This window comes from Lepisma saccharinum, chromosome 16 (assembly GCF_977018435.1).
Source record: "Lepisma saccharinum chromosome 16, izLepSacc3.1, whole genome shotgun sequence".
Classification (NCBI taxonomy): domain Eukaryota; kingdom Metazoa; phylum Arthropoda; class Insecta; order Zygentoma; family Lepismatidae; genus Lepisma; species Lepisma saccharinum.
In genome coordinates, this window is record NC_139244.1 from 22,593,392 (window position 1) to 22,620,231 (window position 26,840).

Consider the following 26,840-nt stretch of genomic DNA (forward strand, 5'->3'; position numbering starts at 1 on the left):
CATGGGCTTTTATGAGATTCCGAACACTGAAGTCAAAACTTAAAGGGAGAGAGTGAGTCATTTATTAATTTATTTCAGTGATCAGAGGCCCCCCCCCCAATAATTTTGGCAAGTCGGCGCCCCTGTATCAATGTGGAAAAGGAGAAAATAAAGGAATTTCAGACGTTTGGCGAATACTGAAATTTTAAAAAATTTTGTAAATGGACTATACTTGACTCAAGCGCTGTGGTTGCAATCCAAATATTTATAGGCAAATAAATAAATCATGATAAAACAAACGTTGCAATTGAACGACAAAGGGTGCGTTCCGAAAGTCTTAACGAAACGAACGCATTCAACGAAAATAACTGGGCTCGTGAATCTGGTGAAACCAGTTATTTTACAGACTTATGGAACACCCTAGGCGAAAGCGCAGGCACAGGGTTTTGTTTAGAGACAGTGTTGCCAAGTTTGCCCTTTTGGGGCCAGAACTGGCCCTTTTGAGTACGTACTCAGCCCCAAAATTCAGCAAAAGCCCCAAGGGGCTTTTTAGCCCTACAGAGAGAAATCTTGCTACAAATCTAGCCCTTTCAGTAATGAAATGTTTTTTTGGTATTTCAGTAAACTGCAAAGAAGAATTCACTTAACCGACCCTCCTCTGCACCTGCAAGCTCGTCCTGCGACCCCTCCTGGGGAGCAGGTAGCAAGTACACGTTGTCACTTTATCCCCTTGTTTCTGGTTTTGGTATGCTGTGTAGCCAGAGGCGAATTACGGATAACGTCGATTCAAGAAAATGCGAATCTTCATTCAGTTGCATTGCATCTGGTCCTTGAAAGTTCACAGAAGTGCGGTGCGGAATCGACGAATCGTTCGTAACAGTGAGGCTCACCCAGAGACTAGTTCGTTCGTGCGGCCGTGTGTGTGTGTGTGTGAGTGTACGTGTGCATATATATGAAGGAGGAATATGCCGAAAATGTGTAATGCTTTTGTGTAATCTACTGCACCACAATTTAAGGGGGAAATAAATTATTTAAGTTAAGAAAATTTAATTTGGTTGAGCGTATGCTCCTCATCTTGACAGTTGATTAGTTGTGGTTCTTGAGTTTCAGAAATTTTGCACCAAAACACCCAAGAATTAAGAACCAGATTCTTTTTTCAGTGCGCAGCCGCACCTTTGTAAACCTAGCCCCTTGGATGTGAATTTTAGCTCCATTTTGGGTGCGATTTAGCCCGTTTTTCTCTCGTGCTGTTGGCAACACTGTTTAGAGAAAGTTTCCGCATGGCGTCAGCGGAAGGAATGTCCTTATGGCAAAAATAAACTCTGCTGTGGGCACTGTTACTCATTTTAATCACATTCTAAGAACGGTCAAGGCATACTCATCTTGTTCACGTTGCTTCATATCGGTCTGTGTTAAAATTATAATACATTTTCCGAATTAGTGAAGTTTGAATCCATCAGCATGTGCTTTGTCTGCAAGGAGCAGACGATTCTCACGGAAGAAACCAGCCTCCTGGTCCGTGCGTTTCGTGCAAGAACGAGATTCTCCAAACGCACGGAATGCGACTTTTGGGACAGCATAATGAAACGCACGGAAGCACTTATGGGACAGCCAGTTACCATAACTCGTTTAACGCGTTAAACTCGTGCGACTTTCGGAACGGGCCCAAATAAAGCTGGCAGTTCGCATCCTCACGTCACATGAAACTCACCAATAGAAGAAAGAGAAACCTAGCAACGGTTGAAGTAGTCTGTGCAAAATTTTTGTTTGAAAAATGGAGGTAAATATTTTGTTTATTGAGTAGATAGGAGAAAAATTGAGTAGAAGGTGTGATGTAATAAACTTAAGTCTACATATTCTTGTTTTTAAACATATAAAAAAATCCCATAACCACAATTATCTGGGGTACTTGTTTACTATCCTTCGGACACATTTATTTATTTTTACAGAAGAAACTACTTACCGTAATAAAATCCTGTAGCATTGTCGAACATCGGGAAGGTGTTTTGTGTGATGTGGGAATGTTTCATAGCTGAAATTCATGTTGTTCGTTGAAAATTAATTCTCCGACGGAGAATAGCTAGCCCCACGAACCATTCGCGCGTGGATAGGTTAGGAAACATAGTTAAAATTTGGTGTCGTGTTAGTATCAGGATCTAGAAATTGGAAATAATTGCGAAACATTGGCGCGTGGTTAGGTTAGTTCGTCTCAAGCAAGCGAAAAGGCCTATCAGAAAGACGTACTGGTAATGTGAAAAATTGCAATTAATTTCATCAAAACAACGTTGATACACCTTCAGGAATGTTCCGCGAAGCAGATACGTAAGTACGATTGTCAAAAATTGACGAAACGAAAAAAATTAGAGGTGTCCGAAGGATAGTAAATTTTTACCGGGCTACCCATGGATGGTTTTTGGGGCCAACCAACAATGTTTCATCAAAATGTACAATTTCCACACATGACCCCCAGTTTATTACAACAGATTTGTGATTAGGAGACTAAAATTAGTGAGTATACTGAAAATTAACAAAATTACAGACTTTCTCTATATTGTCAATTCTTACCCAAAGGAATAAATGAACATGTAATGAAAATTGCCACCTGCTTGAAAAAATAAAATTAAAATGTTGTTATCGTTAATTAAATAAAAGGAAACACATTTCTGAGAACTACAAAAGTATTCAGACACAGGTCAAAACATATAAAACTTTCAAACAAGAAACAAAAATGAATACCTTGTGGGCATGCCCTTCATTTTTAACATCTCCTTTAGTCTATTCCGCGTACTTGCCGCAAGTTTTTCCATGTAATCCACAGACAGTTTGGCCCATTCCTCCCGAAGCCTGCATTTTAGGTGTTCCTTTGAGTCGATCGGGGTTTTCCTTAGCCCATCTTGAATTTTATCCCACAAGTGCTCGATGGGGTTGATGTCAGGGGACTGAGGAGGGGAATGAAGCACTTTGGTACAATTGTAAAAAAGCCACATCTGCACAATATGAGCCGTATGCTTTGGGTCATTGTCCATGAACCTATCAGAAATTCCCATTTTTTGGACAGTGGCCTTTAAATTGGGTCATAAAAGTTTCCTTGTTCATAGTATCTTCAATAAATTCCAAATTGCCGACACCACTCGCTGACATGCAGCCCCAAACCATCATTCCCACCACCATGTTTAACTGTGGCTTGCATGTTTTTCCCTTTTAACTCTTCCTTGGGTCTTCTCCACACATATGACTGCCCATCCGAACCGTGTAAGTTGAACTTGCTTTCGTCAACAAAAATTACACGATTCCACCATTCCTCACCCTTGTCAGCGTATTCGTTCGCAAAATTTAGTGTTTTCTTTCGGTTGATCTTGTTGACAAACAGCTTTCGCCAGGACACATGACCATGAAAATTAGCCCTCCTCAGCACTCTACGAATTGTTTCAGGACAAACTTTCTTTTCTATCCCAGATTCCACCTCGACTGCAATTTGGGGAGCACTTGATATAGGATCTTTCTTCTCTTTTCTCACAATCACAGCCTCTTCTCTTAAAGAAAACATTTCAGGACGTCTGGTGTGAGCACGATCTTCGAGCATATCTTCCTTGTTAAAGCGTTTGATAATGTCAAATCCCGTGATCTTCTTCATCTGGAACATTTCTGCGATCTGCCTGCATGTTTTTGCTTTTGTATGGTGGAAAACAACAAGTTGTCACTACTGAAAGTTGCTTTCCTTTCCTCTTCGGACCACTTTTCTTGAAATTCTTCACGCACTGGAAGAACAATTTTGCCTGTGCAGCAGGTGGGCAAACAACGTGAATCTCTAGCACAGCTTCCGATTTACAACGCCCTCTGTTATCGCATTCACAGACATTTCTTCCATGCATACCGATGTCTGAATACGTTTGTTGCACAAACTTTTCTGGCATTGGGAATAAATAAGATTGTATCTCTTTCTATGTCAATCAAAAAAGGGATATTTAATGATGTTTATATCTTTGTAAGTCATACTTCATCACTGGCCGATCTTCATTCTTCACTAATTTCATTTTACACCAGATACATGGTTAATTAACGGAAATGAATGGGTGTCCGAATACTTCTGTGACCGTGTGTAGATAGAATAGAGTAGTTTCTTTATTTTCTACTGAGCGAGGTTCAGCCTAGGGCTGCTCTACTACCTAACTAAATCTGTTCTGCAAAGCAATGTAACATCTACAACCTTGGTGACAAGGAAGTACAACCAAAAAGGAATACGTGATTAAATGCACAGAGGCATAGGCGGTGGAATGGGTGACCCGCAGAAGTGACGCATGTGTGTAAGAGGAGGCGTGTGAGCAGGCAAGAATCGTGATTCCAGCATGTTGCACCCAAGGTCACATAAAGAACGAAAACGGGGAACTATACGCGTGACATTGAACTTCGACCAGGCACCAGACCCATACGGAAAATTCCAGATAGTGGCGCATTCGACGGAAGCATGACGTCACGGACATGATAAGGGAGTCCGCCGTATATAAGTGCGTGCTGTGCACCGAGGAACTGCAGTGCATCATCACCATGGCCAGTGGCAAACCTATTGACAACACCGTGAGGAGAAGAGTGGTGGAGTTGCAACGGGATGGATTCAGTGAACGGGAAATAGGGTGCCAACTCAACTTACCCAAGTCAACCGTCCGCTGCATCATCAAACACCACGAAAATACAGGTACTACAGAGCCAGGTAAGGCCCCCGGTCGAAAACGCCTGCTGAGCGTGCGTGACCTACGGATATTTAGGCGCTATATCCAGACCAACAATCATGTTTCTGTGGCCGAATTACGACTGTGGACTCGAGAACGCTTTCACATTGAAGTGTCAACCAGAACCATTCGCCATTACCTACAGCGATGCGGTTACCGAGTGTACAAGGCGAAACGTAAACCCTTCCTTTCCATGTTGAACAAAGGCAATCGACTACGGTGGGCACGAATGTACCGGGGATGGACATTTCGGCAGTGGAACAGGGTTTTGTGGATGGACGAATCCATTTTCAATGTTGTGTACGGGAAAATACAGAAAACAGTCATTTGTCGGAAGGAGGAACAGAATGAAGCAAAATGTTATGCACGTCGGGTACAGAAACCTGCGTGAGTGATGGTATGGGGATGCATGACGGCATCTGGGGTTGGCCCACTACACGTCTGTGAGGGCATTGTGAATGCACACGCCTATACACGCATACTGGAGCGGCATCTTCCCACAGTGCGAAGGCACCTGTTCCACAGGCGGTGTCTCATCTTTCAACACGACAATGCCAGGCCTCATACAGCGTGGCTGACAAGAGAATGGTTGACTCGCCATCATGTGCGAACTCTGCCATGGCCACCATCAAGTCCCGACCTCTCGCCCATTGAGAATGTGTGGCGTGTTCTTAAGCGATGTGTGCAACAGTCACGGCAGTGGCTGCTCTTATTGCCTGCTGCAGGAGGAATGGCACCGCATCGATGTGGAATACCTTGAACGACTTGTCCGCAGCATGCCCCGACGCATTGCCACAGTTATTCGCCGACGGGGCGGCGTCACACCATGGTAAACAGGATCCCCTCTAACAGTGGTCGAACTTCAATGTCACGTGTAGATGGACGAAAATGTTTTATTTTGTGTGGACACCATACATTGCTGCGTTGCAGCGGAAATTTATGTTTTCCTTTGTTCCATGTAGCCTGCTGAATAAAATATGTTCAGCATATGCATGTGTTCTCCTTCTTTCACAACGCACTCCTATATTTGTGACTGGTCGAACTTCATTGTCACTAAGGTTGTAAGTTCCATTGAGTTTGGTAGTATATTAAAGAACTTTGCGCATAAAACTAAGTTTTCTACTTGTAAGCTTAATGAGTATTAAACAAGGTGCTAAAATAGTGCAATTACAATTTACTAGTACAATACCTTCGTCCACATAATTTTTTAATAATTTCCATGTCTTACAAATGCGAGAATTGATGTTATCAAAGTTTCATATTCATACAGGTTATAGTGATCATGTAAGTGGGTTTTTGGATTGATTTAGTGTTTTAGGTCCACTTTATGCACATTAAAGCTAATCGGAACTGGACCTACAGTTTAAAGTGGGATCCGAACCACCATGTGCCTCCACCGACATGCAAGTGGGAATCAACATTATACACAGATAGGCTAATCAGGGCTGGACCTACAGTTTACAGTTTAAAATGTACCTCTACCGAGTACCGAACCTGAGACTGCATGATTACAAGGTGCTTACATTACCACCCTCCCATCGAGGAGCTTCTAAGCACTGTAAACATAAAATGCCTTGGCAAATGGCACTCCAGGTCCATTTTTATACATTGTAAATTGTCTAGGAAATCACCACAGGAATAAAATTGGTCCAAGTTCCGATAGTTTAATTACGATTTCATCATGGTTAGATTAATATTTATGTCTGTTAACACTTACTTCAGAGTTTGAGTGATTACTTATTGCATCTTTGCTTGGGAATGGTTTTCACTTACATATTTTCCTATTTGATTCTTCTCATGCAACCAGCCATTCGGTGACTGCTGTCTTGGTTGTGTGTGGTGCAAGGGGGTTTCATAGTTACGTTAGACAAGGTGAGTCAGGTTTAGAGCTCTTAGTGTTCAAATGATGTCTGTAAATGCTTTCATGGTTAGATTAGATGGGCCTGGTATTGGGTTCTTAGCATTACAATAATTTCAATAAATGCTATCAACATTTCATCATGTTGGTGCTGGTCTCAAAGCACAATACCCCTTTGAGCCCCGTGTCAGCAGTAGTCCATGAAATGCCTTGTCTGTGGTAAGCAGGGAAGAGCAAGCATCTTCTTTTCACCGATAAATAGCACTTTTCAGAACTGCAAACAGTGTTAATTACTTTTAGAAAGCTTCAAATTTACTTTCACAACCATTTCCACTATTCTCTGATACTTCCTCTTGTTTCTATGAACTAAACTTGTCTTGTTGATGGGTAGCACTGATGCTTGTGTAAGGTACTTTTTACATTTTTTTTCACCGATAAATTGCACTTTTTGGAACTCCAAACAATGGTAATTACTTTCACCAAGGTTCAAATATACTGTAACAATAATTTCTACAATTCTGCAATACTTTGTCTTCCCCCTATGAAAATTTGAAAAAAATCATTCAGAACTGTTAACGTAAATTCAGAACATGAATACTGTTTCCTCAATGGTTACTGTTGTAAAATGTTAATTATTTCATATCTGATCTTTCAGAATGGTAAAGAAAACAATGCAGACACTGAAAAGTGTCCCTCAAAGGAAGAGGCTCATGAAGTTTTACGTATGTATAATTTACTGAAATTCTTATAGTATAGACAGTGTTTATTGTAAGAAGCCTTTTACTTGATTATTATTTATTATCTCAATAGGGTTACAATTAAGCCATACAACATTTCATTTAGAACAATATTAATGCAAATAATGACTTGATGCCCTATGGTAAAAAAATATACAAAAGCTGCATCTAAGGAAAATGAGATGAATTTACATGAGTATACAGTATAAAGTGTTCTATAGTAGCAATGAAATAAAGAAAGTTTGAGAGTTATACACATTTAGAAGAAAGGAAAATGTAAGGGTGTGTGGGTTTGGGTATGAGTGTGTATGAAATTAATGTTCGAAGTACATGGATGAAAATTTTAAAACATATGTGTGTGGTGGGAATGGTGCTGGTTGGGGGGGGGGGGGGTAAGCACTGAAAATAATATTACTGGAGTTAGAATTTCTAGGCATGTGAACGTAGAAGACAACAGAACTGCGCTTTGCTGGTACTGAGTTTGACCTTCGTCAGGAGTGAATTCCAGGTTACCACTGCTAGGTACGAGAAGGACTTCTGGCCAAATCTGGTTTTGTTAGGTTTGGGGATTACTAGGTCTCTATGTAAGGCCGATCTGATGTTTCGGGTACTGAACTCAGTATCCTATTTTGGAATGGAGATGATTTGTTATGTATACTATGGAATACCTTATTCAGGTAGATGTAATGTATTCTCGAAGTGACTGTGGGTATGTTGTGAATCTTGCGCAAAAGTTGGGAATTATTTTCTTGGGGATGCATGTGAATAGTTCTTAAGCAATTGTTTTGGATTGTTTCAAGTTTCTTCAGATGAGTTAAGTTACCGCCATAAATAAGACTAGCACCATACTCGAATACGGGATGAATAAAAGAAAGGTAGAAATATCTACTAAGATTTCTGATGAGATATTTACGAATTATTCGAAATATGTAAACATGGTGATAGATTTTACGAATATAGTTATTTATTTGGAGGTTAAAATTTAGCTGGGGGTCTATAATGATTCCTAGATACTTTAAATGATTGCTCAAAGGTAGTCTGGCATCATTAAGGGTAATATCCATCGTGTTAGCCAGGATTCCCTGACCGGTGTGATCACCATGGCCTTCGTCTTTGCAACGTTAAGCTTCAGGTTGTTGATGTTGTACCAATTTAGTACTTTGGGGAATGAGTTTTCCATTTTCTCCTTTACATCCTGGTACGTTTGTCCAACATGGCCGAGAAGGCAGTCATCTGCATACAGAGTAATCGACAAATCTGAATTTATTAGTGTGATATCGTCAATAAATAGGTTGAATAATTTTGGGCCAAGTGTGATATCGTCAGTAAATAGTTTGAATAAATTTGGGCCAAGTATAGAACCTTGTGGAATGCCTGAGGACACTGACTGCTCAGTGGAAAGTAAACATCCTACTTCCGTTGAGATTTTTCTATTCGCGAGAAAACTTTCCATCCAGAGAGTTGTTTTGCTATTGAAACCAAATCTGTTCTTTAATTTTTCTATTAGCAGCTTGTAATCAATGGTATTGAAGGCTTTGCATACATCCAGGGAAATTAATCCAAGTAAGGAACTGCTTTTTTTGTCCACTGTCTCGCGCCATTCATTAATTAAATTGTAATAATAATTCCTGAATCATCACCATCCTTTTGTATATCTACAGTGAAGCCTCATGCATTTCTCCAGGGCTTGTAAAATTTGGGTCCATTTTATTTTTTGTTTATAAAGTGCACTCTTTGGTCAGATAGATTGTTTAAAGAGTTCTGAACTACCATGCAATGTACTCTCACTATTGTATTTTGCTGCTTGTCATTACCTTGTGTTATTTAAGAGTGTACAATATAAATGGTGCATCATCGAGTCAAACTGCATTAACTAGCCTATATGGCTGTGCCCCTTTTATTTTATTTTTTAAGTTTTCTTTGGTGTCTCCTCTTCTGTGTTTGACGTATGCATGTATTTTATTTACACATGATTTTTGTGTGGCTTTTTCACATTACGTGCACAATGAAATTTTGGTCACCAACTGTGCAGAACTGAATTCATGGATACTTCATGACATCGCACAAGAACATGCATAATGTGAGGCATTTTCAAAACCAGTCACTCATTGAGAATTATTGTTTATGTTGTGTGGTTATTTCTAATGAATCAGTTTAAAATGTGAGTACCCACACAACCAACTTGCAATGCCAAATTCTTCAATAATATGACTACAAGAGTCCCCCTTCTCCAACACACTCTTTTTTATAGATTTCTGCACTTACACAATAACCTACCTCCATATATTCCTGTGCCATCTTATGTTAATGATAGAAAAAATCCTGTGCACTTAAAATCATTGGTTTTCTGTAGAAAATTATATGCTACAAATTCTGTGATGCAATTTCCAAATATATATATATATATATATATATATATATTTTTTTTTTAAAAAATACCTCTCTTTCTCATTTGCAATGCCAGTTATATTCTCTGTGCAGTATGGAGAAATTGTTCTGAAAACATGATCCACAATTTATTCATTTCATTTGCATTGTCAAATAATGTGTGATTACTACCCCGAGTTGGATTTAAAATTTACTTCTGGTTATTCCATTCAAGAATTGAAGCTAAAACCATGTGCTGAGGATAGGTGTCCTCTCTACGACTACAGTGGATTCTTTTTTCATTCAAGCTTGGATAATTCGAATTATTCAGTTATTCGAACAGAGTTTATTCCCCTTGAATTTCCTATTGAAACCAATGTTAAAAATTCCCGTGCAATTTGGATGTCCAAATCTTTTATTTGCATAATTTGAAGGCAGCTATCCAGAGACGGCCCTCTATTCAATAACATGGAATTTCCCACCCCTTTTGTGTGAAGGTGTTTCACCTTGAAGCCCCTCCCCTTCTAGCCAATGATTTGTGAAAGTCTTCTGCTACTAGCTTAACAACCAGAGAAAGAAAAGTAGAAGTTCTAAGAGCAAACAAAAATCACAAACTTCTTTAGTGTTAAACGTCTTTTCGATTCACTATTATGTGAAGTTTTTTTTTTGGGGGGGGGGGGTTTGCTTGCAATATAGGACCATAGCTGTCTCAGGAAAGCTCAAAATATGGCAATTTTTACAATTTTAATGTTCATTATTTTTGTGTATAGTGCCATACAGTAGTTTTGTTTATTGATTCTCTTGTTCTTGTTACTTCAAATACTTTTGTGTCCCCTGGAAGTTTTAATTACATAGAGTCCACTGTATTAGGAGAAAATCACCACTGGGCATTTTATATCCAGTTATCTTTGAACTTGAATATATTGCTGTTACTTTCCGGCAGACCTACATGCCCACCCTGCCATATTTGCACAAGAATGTCCTAGTGTGCACATGCTGACCTCTGTGGCAGAGTGGTTAGCACAGCATGCAGGGCACCAGGGGGTCCCAGGTTTGAATACCAGCGTGGGCATGGGTGTTGTTTGTGAGTGTCCCTTAATCAATTTCATCATATCCTCATCTTTTCGATTAGCCAAATGTGGCAGAAAAGCTGCGCTAAAGAACAAAAGCAAATAAAAAAATCTAGTATTCACATGTGGGATGCAGAGCAAGCATTAGTACTGTAGTGTAACAGGGTGTCTACCAGTCAAGAAAGTCATGAAAAAGTAAATAAAACAACAAATTATACTTAAAGTCAATAATTTTTGCTATCACAATGACTGATTGATTGATTTAGTTTATTTTACTTCACTTTTCTGTCCCTCTGGCTAATCACGAAGTTCAGGATGAATGGTGGTAAGATAAGATGGATGAAGAGACAATCACAAACATATAGGGATAACAACACGATCCCCACATAAGATTATACTGGCCGTGAGTCCAGATGCCAGAGCCCCGCTAGTCAGCCAAATGCAGGTGCATTGATACATAAAGCAAGTCTAATTCTCTTGTAAAATACGTGGGCGTACCCAAAAGAAACCGAACTAATTTTTTTGTGAACTTATTGATTCACAATTTAAGTACAAACCTTCAATCCCCTTCAAAGTACTCTCCACTTGCATTAAGACACTTGTCCAATCTTTGATTCCATTTTTCAAAACATTTTTTAAAGTCATCTTTTGTGATGCGTGACAGCGCCTCCGTCGTTTTTTTCTTCACCTCAGCAACATCAGCGAAACGCTTTCCTTTCATGTCTCCTTTCATTCTAGGAAACAAAAAAAAATCGCACAGGGCAAGGTTGGGTGAGTATGGGGGGTGAGGAACAGGGTCATTTTTGGTCAAGAATTGTCGTACAGACAGGGCTGTGTGAGCTGGGGCATTGTCATGATGGAAAAACCAGTCACCCGACTGCCACAAATCGGGCCTCTTCCGCCGCACACTGTTGCGCAATCGTTTCAAAACTTCGCTGCACTGAACTCCAAGTCACTCCCGACAGCTCCACAATTTGTTCAATGGTCCGTCGTCAATCTTCGTTGATGATTTCACGAATTTTTTCAACATTGTCATGTGTTCGGGCCATGGAAGGATGACAAGAACGAGGTTTGTCATCAATTGACATTTCACCATTTTTGAAACGGAAAAACCACTCAAACACTTGAGTTTTCCCCATAGCATCGTCCTTGTACGCCGTTTTTAACATTTCAAGAGTTTCTGTTCCACTCTTTCCGAGCAAAAAGCAGAATTTCACTGCCGCACGCTGTTCCCGAAAATCAGCCATTGCAAAAACGACGATCACACAAAACAGCTGTCACTCTAAACTCCGCCAAAACGTGTCCTGACCTGCTTCAGCGACGGCACTCGGCTTATGTACTCAGGAAGGTTCGCTCTATGCGCTCCTAGCGGCAAAATGCGGTACTACAAAAGCTCTGCCCACCACAAAATTAGTTTGGTTTGTTTTGGGTACGCCCACGTACAGCTTCAGTTTTCATCCTAACTGCCCTTTTGGTAAGGGTTTTTCATTAAATATTTATTTTCTTAATTGCTAATTTCCAACTTTACCTAAGTAGGAATCGATTAAAAAAGGTTAAGAAAAATGAAAGCAAGAAAATGTGATAATTTTGTATTTGTTATTTTGGTAGACACCCTGTATAAGAGGAGTGGGAAGGAAGGGGTCAGTGAGGCAGGAGGCTTCATCAGTCGCGTTTGAGCAGTGGAAAACCTTTAGCCACCAGGTTAATTAATAACTGTGCATTGTAATTGTGACAGAAGAAACAGGAAATGGTTCTGTGAAAATAATGGTATGTTCTCCCACTGCTCTGATGATCATTGGCCTTAAGGTACATTGTCAGGGTGGCGACAGACCTGGAAAACCGGGAAAAGACAGGGAATTTGAGGTGTCAAAAAAGTCAGGGAATTTCGTCTTCATTGACTTCGAACACTCTTTTGACGAAAATTGTTATAACTCGGGCACTATGGGAGCAATCTACTTCGGATAACTTTTGTTTTGCAGCTAAAACATCAGCGCATGCAACGGTGTACAATTCAGAACACCGAACTGAAGGGGTTTGGGGGCCCGACCACCGAATTTCAATGAAAAAAAACATAAAAATCTGGAGTTTACCTCCTCTTCTCCCGCTATTTTGGGGAGAAGGTGCAAACCTTAGTATTCTCTTCAAAGAATGGACGTTTCCAAAGAGATTGAAACATGTTTCATGTTCCTGGGTGCCATACAAGTTGAATAATGAGCCAAAATGTGAAACTCTGTTCGGAAATGTGGCATGGCTATGTTGTGGAGAGGGGGGAGGTTGGTCATCAATATGAATTTCCCAGGCTTGCTCCAGACCTGTGTCAGAGTTTCCACCCAAACATAATAGTATGAAGGTCCAAAGAGCACATTCATTTCGTAATCAGCACCATGATACCATATGGTATCATCGGGCCAGTATGACCTTACTCTGATCATACCAAATGGTTGGTATCATCGGAGGAGTAAAGGTTAAGCCTCTAAATATTACGTGGAAAATGCATTGAATTATCATTTTTTCTTGTCCGTATGGGAGTAGTAAGGGGACTTGTCAACAGATGGAGGGGATAAGAGTGGGTGTGGTGCCGTCCGATAGTTGTCGGACGTCGTAGTAAGGCATTTTGTTGGGCAAACTGAAGGAACATGGAAACAAATAGGTTCCATTGATACATACGATTTTTGTCGAATATCGCCACCCGACAAAGTATCTCACTACAACATGCGACAGAAATTGCATGGACGGCAACATCCAACAAAAATCGCATGCATAAACAAGAAGAGCTTTAGACTGCAAATATGCTGCTGGAATTTTATTACTCTTCTGGCTCACTTCACCTTATTGAATGCAGCAGTGCTTACGAAGGCTTTCTTTTATCATCCTGACGTATTACTGGTTTCGCACAAATTAACATACGTTTACAATGACATTGCAATATTCTTAGATATCAAGAAGAATCCAACCAAACGGGATATATATTGAATACTATCACGAAAACCTGAAACATAAATCTGCATTGGTGAACGTTATAAGTGCATGCTCCCAACCTCAAATTTACTGCAACACTAGTATTGCAATGAAATTAACACCATTCTCTGTCCTGTCTGTTTAATCTCGTGAGAGATGGTCTTAAATCTCTCACTGAGTGAAGTTAATGTCCAATATTATGAAATAAAATACTAATAATAAATACGTAAATATTTTTATATCATATTTACTCGAATCATTCAATCATAACAGCAAATCACTTCCTTCAAGAATTTACTTTTCTCTGCCAGCCCTGCTAAATTTTCACTTTCCATCTACTGATTTATACGAGGGGTGGCCAGAAAGTAATTTCCAATTAGTAGGTACATTGATTTGTCGCAAACGCCAAAACCATGAAAAATGGTAATTGCTGCGAAATTATGTTTAGGAATGTGCAGTGATGTCTGGACACATTTTTCGCCCGTTCGAAATATCGAAATAATGCGAATTGTTGGTTTTTTTAGCGATTTTTTTTAAAGAAATGTCCTAAAACAAAAAAAAATTCCATGAAATCCAACATCCTTGACTTTTCTAGGCCATGTTTGTGTACATAGAACATGCAAGTTTTCCAACATTTTACTAAAGAGTAAACTATAGAGTTATACATACATGGAATAATTCCAACAGCCACATTAAATCATTTATTTCCCACAATTTTTTCAACTTCTATCAAAACCATTTGCATCACAGAGCAAAGTGGCAGGGTTCTAACAGGAGATCGAGTGCATTTCTACCATCACACGGGAGCCACATCTTCGTATTTGTTGCACGAGATATGTTTTGAATTACCAAGCTAAGTGCACACTATCGGCATTTGTCGAGCGAGTAATAATGGAGCTCAGTTGTTGGGGCATCTGACTACTATGCAAGAGACCCGGGGTCGATCCCCTGCGGGGGAGAACCGGGATGTTTTCCACCTATTCAAACTGCTCCGGCGCCCACCCAGCATCATATGAAGCTGATACCTTGAGGAAACTTTGAGGGATAAAGGTAGCCAGGAGTGTGGTGCTGATCACATCACCCTCACCTTCAGCCGTGATCAAGAAAGTGTGGGGCCCTAACTCCACACCAAAATTCCATTATCTAAAATGCTTACCTTAAAATTAATAAAGGGGTATGGAAAATAACTTTCCCAAAATAACTTTCAAGATATCAAACTCTCGCGAAGAGGCGTAAGCCATGTGACTTACAATTTGAAACAGTAGTTTAAAAACACCATGAAGGTAAAATTTCAGATATTTGCCAGAAAATGCGCTAAAATGAAAATGTGAATTTTGGGAAAAATAACACCGTATAGTAAAAAATAAGAAAAACACCAATTTGAAAAAAAAATAACAAAATATCAAGGTCCCTACCGATTAGGCATAAATAAAACAAGAATATCAGTTGTAATTTATTGCATTAGTAACAGTGAGTCCTAACCTAATTTTCGGCATAATCACCACCATTGTTCTGGTATGTGTCGTAGCATGGCACTAAATTTTGTATGTCCATGGTATATGTGTCTGACAGCAAAGACTGGAACTATCTACCGCAGTGTAGCTGTCAAATCCTTGCCGTGCCAGAAACCTCTTCAGTTAAACAAAGAGATGAAAGGCCAGGGCTGTACAGGGAGTGGTCTAAGATCTCTCACCTGAAGTGATGCAAAGGGCCCATGTGTACTCAGCTGTATGGGGTTGTGAACATTTGATTGGCCTTCCGTGAATTGTCTGCACCATCGTCTGACCATACTATCACTCACGACGTCCGGTCTGCATAACTCACACGATTGCTGGTGGCTCTGTGCCAAATTCTGAGTGTGCAATGTAGGCTACATCGCAGTCGGTGGGAGACTGTATGAGAGCTGCAATCTTTAACCTAGAACTGTCCTAAACCGGCTGCATTGCAACTGTACCAGATTACAGCTACATGCCATTTCTTCCTGCCTGCTTGTGTGTGTGTCGCTCTCCGACCATTAGCGCTGCGTATAGGCACCATCGTATATGAACTTTCAGAAGCTTTTATTATTAAGAGTGTTCCTGTTTTAATGTGTTGGTTAGCTAAATCAGGTACCTATACAATGCAATTCTATAAATTCCTTGCATTAAATTTCTAATACTTACATACCCTTTTCGTCAGCATTAATGGTATAACTGCATGTTGCCAGTTTCACAGCACTTCACTTGGATATACTGTACTGAAGCAGAAATCCCATCGATAATGTAAGGAAATATGACACTTTCTTTTGTTCGATTCAGTTGTTTCACTTATATGCAAGAGTTAAGTTGTTTGCTTTACAGAGAAGAGAGAAGTAGCTTTATGCATTGAAAAATGAGTCCGCACTCATAGTTTTTGCAAGCAGAGGGTTCCAAACCTCAGTGGAAATATCAACATATAATACCGAGAATGTATAAGGAAACTGATAAATTACAAATTGTATTTCTTAATCAATCACTCTTCACTCTTCTCATTTAGTCGTAACTTTAAACATAATAAGTATTTTATTTTAAACTTACTGCGTATGACAAAATTCCATAATCCTTCCTTAGCTTGTAAATTGTAATAATTTTCCAAATTCACTATTTTGCAGTTTGAATTCAAATCATAGAGAATAGAGAAATTAAGTCAATTTAATAGAAGATAATATTGGTACTTAGCAAAACCATACGTGGATCTGTATGAGTTTATTATTTCCATTTGCAAAAACATCGTTTTAGTTTAGTTTGTAATTGTCAGGGAAAAATGTAAATTTTGTCCTGGAAAACCTGGAAAAGTCAGGGAATTTTGTTTCTGCTTGTTTGTAGCCACCCTGATTGTGCAGGTGGTAAGCTTGAACCACATGGAGCATTCACTGGCCTCCACAGAGACATTTGCTCAAGCCTCAATTTAGTGTATAAAGACTGAAAAATAAAGCAAAAGAAATGTGTGTGTTCCGGTTTGGAAATATTACTCGTGTATAATGTACATTATAATCTGTTATGCATAGTGTTGAGAAAGTACTTTTGATCATAAAAGATTAGTACTGCTCCTCATATCAACTTCCTGTTGTCACATGTTGGCTAGGTTCCGTGGTGAAGTGGTTAGCACAGCACGCTACGATGCCAGAAGTCCGGGGTTCAAATCCCAGCCTAGTCATGGGTGTTCTTTGTCAGTCCCTTCATCAATTTCATCAGATCATCACTCATCCTCATCTTCACAAGTAGCCAAAAGTGGCAGAAGAGAAGTAAAATAAGCCAAATCAGTCGGCTCACATTGCTGTGAGATACGTATAAAACATAATTAAACACAGCATTGATGGTTCGTAAAATATAGTTGCTGTAATTTTTATTGTTCATATTTGTAAGTGTAACAGGTTATTTCTTAGTTGATAGTAAAAACTATATAAGCTTACTTCTATTTACAGAAAAATTGCAAGATGAATGCGATTATTTGATGCAAGTCGTGGCAATTAAACGGAAACGGGTCCCACAACTATGTGCCGAGTACGGAGCCAAAACACGGAAAATAGAACTTGATTCATTGGTAGGTTCTCGGAGTAGCAAGATTCAATATGAATTTTTTGTCAATATTGATAAAGTAATAATATAAAATTAACTGATACAATTTCAATTTAAAATTACAAATTTTTCTTTGAAGAACATGAGTAGTTAACCTCATGAATGCATCTAAATAGGTGACAGCAATGGGTTTTGAGTAAGGATGGATGATATCGGAAATTTGATATCACGATATATCGTCAAGAAAATATCGTCACAGACGATACGATACGATATGATATTTTTAACATATCATGATAACTGCGATATATTGTCCCCATGACGATATATTGCTGACACGATATATATCGCCAAAATATCGTGATGATATATCAAAACTTTTCAAACTTACATGAGTGAGTATGTGTTTTGAGAGTTGTAGGGGAAGAACGCAAATTCTCATTGGATTGGTGACGTTGCGGTTGAGGGGAATCAGTCCCGTGGGGGAGGAGGTAATATCCAACTCTGCACGTGTCGACCATAACCCACATGCTTCACCTTACTGCTGGACGGGAGTTCATCGGCTGCCATGTGGGCACCTGGTTTATAGTTTCTTAGTTTTGAATATGAGTATTTCTTAGAATGTTTTACCTGGATAGGGATTTTTACGATTTTAATAACTAGGATTCTGAAGTGTTTTTTACCAGTTCCTTCAACCATATCCCTATTTAACACTATTTCACGCGACACCATGTCCGGTGTCTAGATTTCTAGTTAGACCTGAAGAAGGAGGAAGTATTTACCTCCGAAACGTTGTCCGGATTAACATATACTCACACACGTAAGTTTGAAAAGTTTTAATACTATTTTATGTATTTATTTCATATTCAATAGTGAGCAATACGCACTTCATTATGTTGATGATATATCGCCCAGCACTAGTTTTGAGCCAACCTCCATGGTGGAATGGTTAGCAGAGCATGCTACGTCACCAGGGGTTGCTGATTTGAATCTCAGTCTGGGCATGGTTGTTCTTTGTGAGTGTCCCTTTATCACTTTCATCACTCATCTTCATCTTCATGATTAGAATGGTTGGCAGCAATGAAAGCCAAGTCTTTTCATACACTGTCCTTCGTCAACAACAGTCTTGCAAACAATGAGTATTGATATTTCACGTAAATTATTGACAATATCCAGTATCATTGTAAAGTTGTGGGGTGTAATATAACTTGCAGATTGTCATGTACCTCACCTTAATGCTTGCTGCAAAGGTTTAATAAAAGTGATTGACAGCTTAAGGAAGTGATAGGATGTTGACAGTGCTGCATGCTTTACCTTAACCCTAAGTAGGCAGCTGACCACGTACTATAGAAGCCACGAATTTGATAAAACACATGCTTCCAGAAAGAAGTTTTTGGTTGCTCGAAACTTGAGGAAAATATGAAGTGGAATTTTTACGATACGGAGCGAAAGTATTACACATTCAGAAAATATTGGTTACTGTACATTTGATTTTTTTGTAATGTAATTATTAATTTTAAAAATCATCACGAAAATAGGAAAATTAAAATTTTGTGTGCGAAACACTAAAACACTGACATGAACTTATGTTACGTAATTTTTTTATGCATCTGTAAAAGAAAAGAATAGGTCTCTAATAATAATGGACCCTTTCGAAATTCACATGCACAGTGAATGTTTGCTTATGTAGGGTGTCTACCAAAATTCTTGACTTTTTCCTGACGTTTCTTTCCTTTTTCTACCCCTACCACATGGCTGGTTAAGATGAAAACTGACTGTACTTTAATAAAAGATTTAGATTTGCCTTAATTATTAATCCATGTAAAAATTAATGCTTCAGACTTCATCCTGGATGGGGAATGGCCACATTACTTAATTTAATTTTTTTTTTACAAAACTTCACATGCAGAAAAATCTAATTCTTAAGAATCAAAGTGAAGAAATTTTAACCACAACTCAACATAATTTCAGATTACCAAATATTCAATTTTATCAAATCCCAGTACAGGTAAAGAGCATTTCCTGACATTTGCTACGAGACTCGGCGGCAAGCGGCCCGGTGTCAGTGCTTGTATTTCCCGGTAAACGGGGTCTGCGACAGTTGCTAGAGTCTGCTATTAAAATTACAGTTTTCATATTGTGTACTAACCTTGACTACAGAAGATGTTGAAAATGATGTCCCTCTGCTGCAACACATTTCTGGCATCTCGGAAGGAAATTGGCATTTACACGTGCAAGTTTGTCTACTGTAATTCTCCTGATTTCTCGTACAATACTCTCTTTTAACTCGCAGATGGTGTGTGGATTGTCTTTGTATACTTTATTATTTTTAGAATTAACAATTTTAGCGGCTCTAAATGCTGTGGTTTTTTAAATACCCTTTTCTTGTGAGAGGCGGCGGATTGATTTCCGAGGAGACTGTTCTAACCTTTGTCCTATCTCATCGAGTTTTTCCTCAGTAAGTACACGTGGGTTTTACTTTCCACTTTTATTCAGAACTGATCCTGTTACTCTAAACTTTTTTACGAGGTTTAATATAGTGGTCCTATGTGGAACAAGAACACCAGGAAATTTCGTTGCAAAACGTCGTCGCACTTCTCCACAATTCCCCTTTCCGAAGTAACACTCGACAAGATAAATCCTTTGTTGTAATGTAAACTTTTGTGGTGCCATATTAAGCCACAATTTTCAACACACGGACACGACACAACACAACTTCCGAGGGAGGATTATACTGGCATCAATCTGCAACGTCAACAGAAAGGGAAAGAGAGCGAAGGCAGGGAGAGTGAAAAAAAACAGACTGTAGCGTGCCACTGTCGCAGACCCCGTTCACCAGGAAAGACAAGCCGGGCCGCTTGCCGCCGAGTCTCGTAGCGAATGTCGGGGAATGCTCTGTATACAACAATGTAAATTCACTATACCGTAAAAAATAGCTAATATTCTTGACCACAAACATAATTTCTTGAATGGTAGACATCCTGTTATAGAATGAAGAGGCCTGTGTCACTTCTTGCATTTATGGGAACTTTAAGAACAAGGCATATGAATTGCACGTGTATGATGTAATGTTTTAATAGGCTTATTTTTCAAACTGAAAATCTTTGAAGGTTAATTGTTCTTTTGTTTTAGTTCCAGAATAATTTTATTTGTATCTCTCAGTGGCTTTTTTTGCATGTTAATTTTATCTGAATAAAACACTAGAACAAGTGCCACTGCTTGTGTCTTTAACTATCATTTCATGTACAGTATTGTATGATTTTTATACATTTTGTTTCCAGAAAAAAGCAAAGGTGGTACCATACTCAAGAAAACAGAGTGACGCTAAAGACAGTTTTTGTGAAGATGAATTTCATGAACTTGTGAAGAAATGTGCAGACCGCGGGAAAGATCTTACAGAATCAAAAGTGATTCTGAACAAGGTTAGTAGCTGTTTCTATGACCATAGACACAAACTTGCTAAAAGTTTATGAAAATATTGTACTTCTCTGAGCTTACATTTTTATTTAAACATTTTCAAAGTTTTTTTTTTGTAGCTATTTTATAATGCATATTAATATTTTAAACGTTTGATTGCTTATTCATGAATTCAGAGAGAATTAATTGCTAATACAGCTGGTATGTGTGTGTATGCTTACAATTGCAAAACATGTCCGTCCAGTGCTTTCTATCCAACTTCATATGTTTAACATATCTCCGTATGACAAATGTTAGCTCCCTGTAATATACATGTTTCTTCATATGTACAGTCTTATAAATGTGTTTTACAGTTGCACAACAGCAATTCATCGAAATGTGCTTACACTGTACAGCATCTGTAATATGTCTGTATAAAACATGTTTTTTATGTCAAAATACCTTTGACCATGTACGTATACTTTTCTCTCCAGACCATATACAGACCCTGTTTGTGATTTCTATCATTGTATTTTACAGTGCAAAACAGTGGGCCAATTACAGACACTTGACTGTAACATGGTTGTTTTTTTTTCACTAAGTGTCGTAAAAATTGATTTAAAGATGTCAGATTGGTGAAATTTTCACTGTTGTACAAATAACTGTTCCCACACCAACTTCCCCTCCTGCACTTTTCTTCCTCTCTCTATTCTCATTGTGCATAGTTAAATAAAGTTTATTGTATCTAAATAAAGAAATGACTTGCAGGCAGTGACGAGCCCAGGATTTTCGAAAGAGGGGTGGGGGACTAATGTATCATTTTTTTCAGTAGTCAGTCATCATTTTGATAATTTTCTGTGCTCCCACCAACCTCCCCTTGCCATGCCACTGCTTATAGGTAGGGACCTTGATTTTTTTGCAGATGCACATTTTTCACCCATTTGAAATCATCATATAACACGAATGTGGCATAAACTGCAAATTGTGACCATATTTGCGAATTTCAACACATTTTGCGCTTAAATGCTGCAAATGTTCACCATTCTTGTGTTTTAGGCTTAAAATGTGCCACATTTACATAATTTTATCCAAATGAAACTAGGGTGATCCACATGAAATAATTCCGATATGAAGTCACATATAAATGGAGGATTTCCACAGTTTTTTACCTACTGTGGCAACATTTTGCGTCACCAAGCAATATTGCGAGGTTCTGATGGAAGATCGAATGTACACTTAATGACATATGGGAGATCTAACATTGGCATTTGCTGTGCGAGAAGTATTTTACATCAGCAAGCTAAGCGGAGCAGTTTTGACAGGGATCGGACGTACACTTAGTATCACACACGCTCCGTAACATCCGAGGTTCCTACTTATAAGATTGGCTACTATCTGCAGGTCTTGGAATGTGCAACCTATGGATAGTAAGGAACCCCTGTGTTTAAGGCCTGGACCTTTAGCTGATGTGCAGGCAGTTTTTTTCGAACTTTCCTCTCTTTTCGAAAAACAGCAATGATATTCCAAATCTGAAAAATTACATGTGCGTAGAATTTCTTCTTGTAGATTCCTTTCACTGTTGCCTAGATATTCTCAATAGTTTTGTGATTACCTAAGTCTATTAGAACAAAAGCAAACCAAACAAAGATTAACGCGAATACTATAGAATTCATTCTAAGCATATGAATTTTTGAGACTGGAATGCCATAGCAGTTTTTCGAAAAAAGCTGCCCTCGCGTCAGCCAAAGGTCCAAGTAAGCTTTGAAGCAATTTTGTGGTAAACATCACATTTTTTAATATCTATTGTCCAAATGTACATATACCGTATTTACTCATGTATAATGCACACTTTTTTCCAAAATTTTTGCTCCCAAAAACTGTGGTGCGTATTATGCACCGAATAATTTGGACAGCCAACGTGTAACTTTACAAGGTCATTCCATGATTTTGGGACACTTGCATTGATTTTTCATATTTACGGAACCCTATCATGTATATATCGTTGTAAAGCTTAAATCCTGCAGTTTCTGAATATGGCAACAGTGTTCCATTCAAGATAACGACATTAATGTGAAATGCGGTTGAAATAAGTTAATCACAAAATGAAGTAATGTTCTGATTTCTATGATGCTTTGGATGAAAGAAAACCTAAGATAATAATTAAAATGTATTACTGGCCAAATAATTATATATGGAGTGTGTAAATTCCTTAATGGAAGAAATCTTGTGCTGCTAACTGCTATTTGGAAGGTCCTGAATGTGTCTTGTATAAATGTTACATTAGTCAGGGAAGAAGTATATATTTTGAAGTTCTTTTAGAAAAAGTAAAGAAGGAATGATAAATACCACGTATAAAAGTTTGAAGGCCATTTCACACGATTATTCACTTTGTAATGTTCTGTGACACCAAGAGAAGCAGTGCAACTCTGGCAAAATTCAAGCATGCACCTTTCGTCACATGGGATGCATATCAGCAGTATTTGTTGGGCGAGAAATAATAGAAAATAACTTCCTGAGCCCTGCAAATCCATAACATAATTTTGATCTTGCTTTCTACTATTACAGAATAAATAAGGTGGTTAAAGAGTGAAAGCTTTGGGATGCTAAACACAGTGGAGGGAGAGGGGGGAGGTGGCTTGGGTTGATGACTTATTGTTTACACAAGAGGATATTCTCCTCTTGGTCCACATAGCAACAGGTGACTCATTGAATAGGTATGATATTTATTATTGATCAGCATAGCAACAGCTTTACGACGTACAACTAAGAAAGCCATTTCTTGAAACTGGATTGCACTGCGATTGTACCAGGTAACCAAGAAAGTTCATGCGGTTTTAGTACAAAGAAGAAAAGGTCCAAAACAAATGTGTTTACCTTATATTTATTCTGCAAAATATCCACCATCCGCTTCTACAACCTTCTCCCATCTTTGTACAAGCCTGTAGATGCCATGTTTGAAAACGTCTTTGTGTAGGGCCGCAAAAAACTGCACCACCGCGTTTTCAACCTCCTTGCGAGTTTGGAAATGTCGATTGCGCATATGGTTTTCCATAGACAAAAAAAGATGGTAGTCTGATGGAGCGATGTCGGGTGAATACGCTGGATGTGGCAGAAGTTCCCAGCCGAGAGAAGAAATCACCTCCAGGGTCATCTTTGCTGTATGCGGTTTAGCGTTGTCTTGGTGGAAAAGAACACACTTCCTATTCACTAATGCAGGTTGTTTTTTTGCAAGCTGTTCGGCCACTCTTTGCAATTGCGCGGAGTACACCTCTTTGTTGATGGTTTTACCACTTTCCAAGAACTCATAATGCACAATCCCAGCCGTAGTCCACCAGACACACAGCAGCACCTTCCGCTGATGAAGAGCAGGTTTTGCAGTTAAAGGTATGGTGTCATTTCACGATAGACAATGGTATGAGCGTTTCTTGTTATCGTACATTACCCACTTTTCATCACACGTCAAAATGCGGTCCAAAATTGGACAGTTGTTGTTCCTAGTGAGCAAGGAAGCGCAAATGTTCAGTCGTTGGAGACGGTTCGCAGCAGTCAGCTCGTGCGGGACCCACTTACTCAGTTTCCATGATTTGCCAAGCTCATGCAAGTGCACACGAATTGTTTCAGCACTTACCACAAATCGTTGAGCGAGTTCTTGACACGTTTGACTTGAATCCTCTTCAATTGCTGCCTTCAGTTGGTCCACATCGAGAGATTTTGGTCTGCCCGATCGAGGTTTGTCTGCCAGTGTCTCATCGCCACTCGAGAAGGTCTGAAACCACTTTTGCGCTGTCCGTTCACTAATTGTACCTTCTCCAAACGCTGCACATATTTTTCTTGCTGCTTCCGCTCCTTTTGTGCCCAACTTCTACTCATACAGTAAACACGCCCTGATTACTGCATTCGACACAGCCATGGTTCACTGCGAATACTTGCTCCCGAACTATCGACTGCGACCTGTTATCTACGTTAGCCAACGTGCCAAGGAATGAGCTTTCCGCAAATCACACATACATGTACCTCTGGCGGCTGAACTGCGTACTACCCCACGAAAACTACGGGCAGTTGTAAAAACCGCATGAACTTTCTTGGTTACCTGGTATATACGAGATATAATTTTTTGTAACTTTTACCCACAAAAAACCAGGGTGCGCCATATACATGCGTAAATACGGTATAATATTAATTATTAATTTCCAAATCATATTCAGTCCATAAGATATGCTTTTGTCTATTGTTTCATGTTGTTTTGTTCCATTTCCTTCAAGATCCAAGAAGCCACCAAAGAAGCAAAAGAACTTAAAATTGTAGTAGATCAGATCAGAAGGAATATGAATTCTGAAATGTACAAACTTTTACATTTGTCAGAAGACAAGTCAAGTGTTGTGACACATGCAGGAACGTGAAGATTATGTGCATATCATTATAAGTGTTGGATGCTGATCATGTAGCAGTTAGTGGCCTTTGTAAAAGGACTTAAGTTTTGAATGAATTGTTTGTGTCTAACGTTTCAACCCAACCATGAGAGATTTCTTCGGTGACTGATGTTGCTGCTGGGTAGAAGAGAATAGACAATAGATGGATGGAGTTAGCACTAAGTGAGCCAGATTCACATGGAAAGAAAACATCATTGGCAATTTGTATATTCAGATTTGCATGTATTTGGGTCTGTATACATATTTGAATGGTCATGGTTGTTTCATTATTTTTTGTGTGTGAAATTAGTTTATAAAGTTTTATAAAGTTCTTATATAATTTGATGTTTAGTGTATTAGTGCAGTAGCAGTATGTTCTTGCTGTAGAATACCTGAAGATGCAAATTACCATATTTCAGCACATAATCGTCACAGATTTTATGCCAAATGTTTGTGCAAAAAAGTGAGGTGCGACCATTATGTGCTTTTTTTTTTAATTGAGTCAGTATTACTGGTACTTAATAACCATTTATTACAGTCCAGCAGAATTAAGTTGAGACAAATGGCTGCCAGCACCGATGCAGGAGTACCAACCTACAGTGAACGCTTGTATTCTGTCTTACACAATAAATGGATAAACACTTCGCTTGCTTCACCAGTCACTGCACATGAGTCCTTTCAACAGTTGGTAACATTTCGTGCACCCAAACATTAGTTTCCGTTGACCCGTTGGCCCAATTCGAGTGCAGTTGCATGCATCACTCACAGAGCGGTCTTTTCTCTCAAGTTAATTCTGCCGGACTGTAATAAACTGCAATATTAGGATGCATGGAATACTTGTGAATATACATTAAAATTAAATAGTTCAAATCAATTTATCTAATTTCTCCATGGCAGTTTAGCTAACCGGTCTAAAAAAAGATAACACATTAGTTGTTATTGATTTGTGCAGTATAGTCGAAATGGTGAGAAAATTATTAGTGTTGCAAAGTACAGACTTAATAGAATTTACTCTTCTGTGTCAAAAGATTCTATCGTTGGCTTTGTTATCTGACCTGCTGATTTGACAATCGAAGGGCTCTGGTGTAAAACATCGTAAGTGACAAAATACAGGTTTCGAGATATTGAAAGTTGATGTTTCAAAAAAATCAGAGTTACAAATTAAAATAAATTTTTAAATTGTTTACAACAAATATGATTCACTTGTATGTTTACTATCATACAAACATGATATTGCATCCAAATTATTTTTTCCGTGGTGCTATATGCGATTTGTTTGAGGGTTGTTCTAGGAATTGTTGTAGTTACCATGCTTTACATGCAACGATATTATAAAAATGAGTGGTCAGATACCGCTTTATTCAAGCTAGGGATGTGACGAAGCTGAAAATTTACCAATGCCGATGTACTCACCGATAATTTTTGGAACCGATGCCGATATTTAACCGATTCCAATACATAAGATTATTAAACAGAAATGGGATGTTATTTTCAGCATGACAAAAATAAATTTGCTATGTACATTTCTATTGCATATCATATGTATATACATATATATTCTCAAGGGATGCGAATGTACATTTGCATCTACAAAATGTTATGTGAACCTTTAAGAAGAACATGGATTCTCAAGAGATTTAATATTAGTACACAAGCAGTTCTTTGAAATGCAAAATGAATTCCTGTTCTGCCAGATTCAACTTCAGAAACACGAGATTTGGAAGCACCTCAGGAAGTAACCTACTTCTTCTCTTAACCCAAATCTGTTCAGCAACACTGAATACTGATGCAGCAGGTATGCCC

The 26,840-nt window shown here is 38.7% G+C and overlaps 1 protein-coding gene across 1 annotated transcript; it reads left to right on the forward strand.

The window, feature by feature from the left end:
- Positions 1-1,696: 1,696 nt before the first annotated feature.
- Positions 1,697-25,042, forward strand: LOC145999975 (uncharacterized). The gene is made up of 5 exons (XM_083137269.1): positions 1,697-1,759; positions 7,220-7,286; positions 17,139-17,257; positions 20,514-20,654; positions 24,891-25,042. Exons 1-5 carry the CDS (start codon positions 1,754-1,756, stop codon positions 25,026-25,028), a joined length of 471 nt encoding a protein of 156 aa, XP_082993395.1. The 5' UTR covers positions 1,697-1,753; the 3' UTR covers positions 25,029-25,042.
- Positions 25,043-26,840: the final 1,798 nt, after the last annotated feature.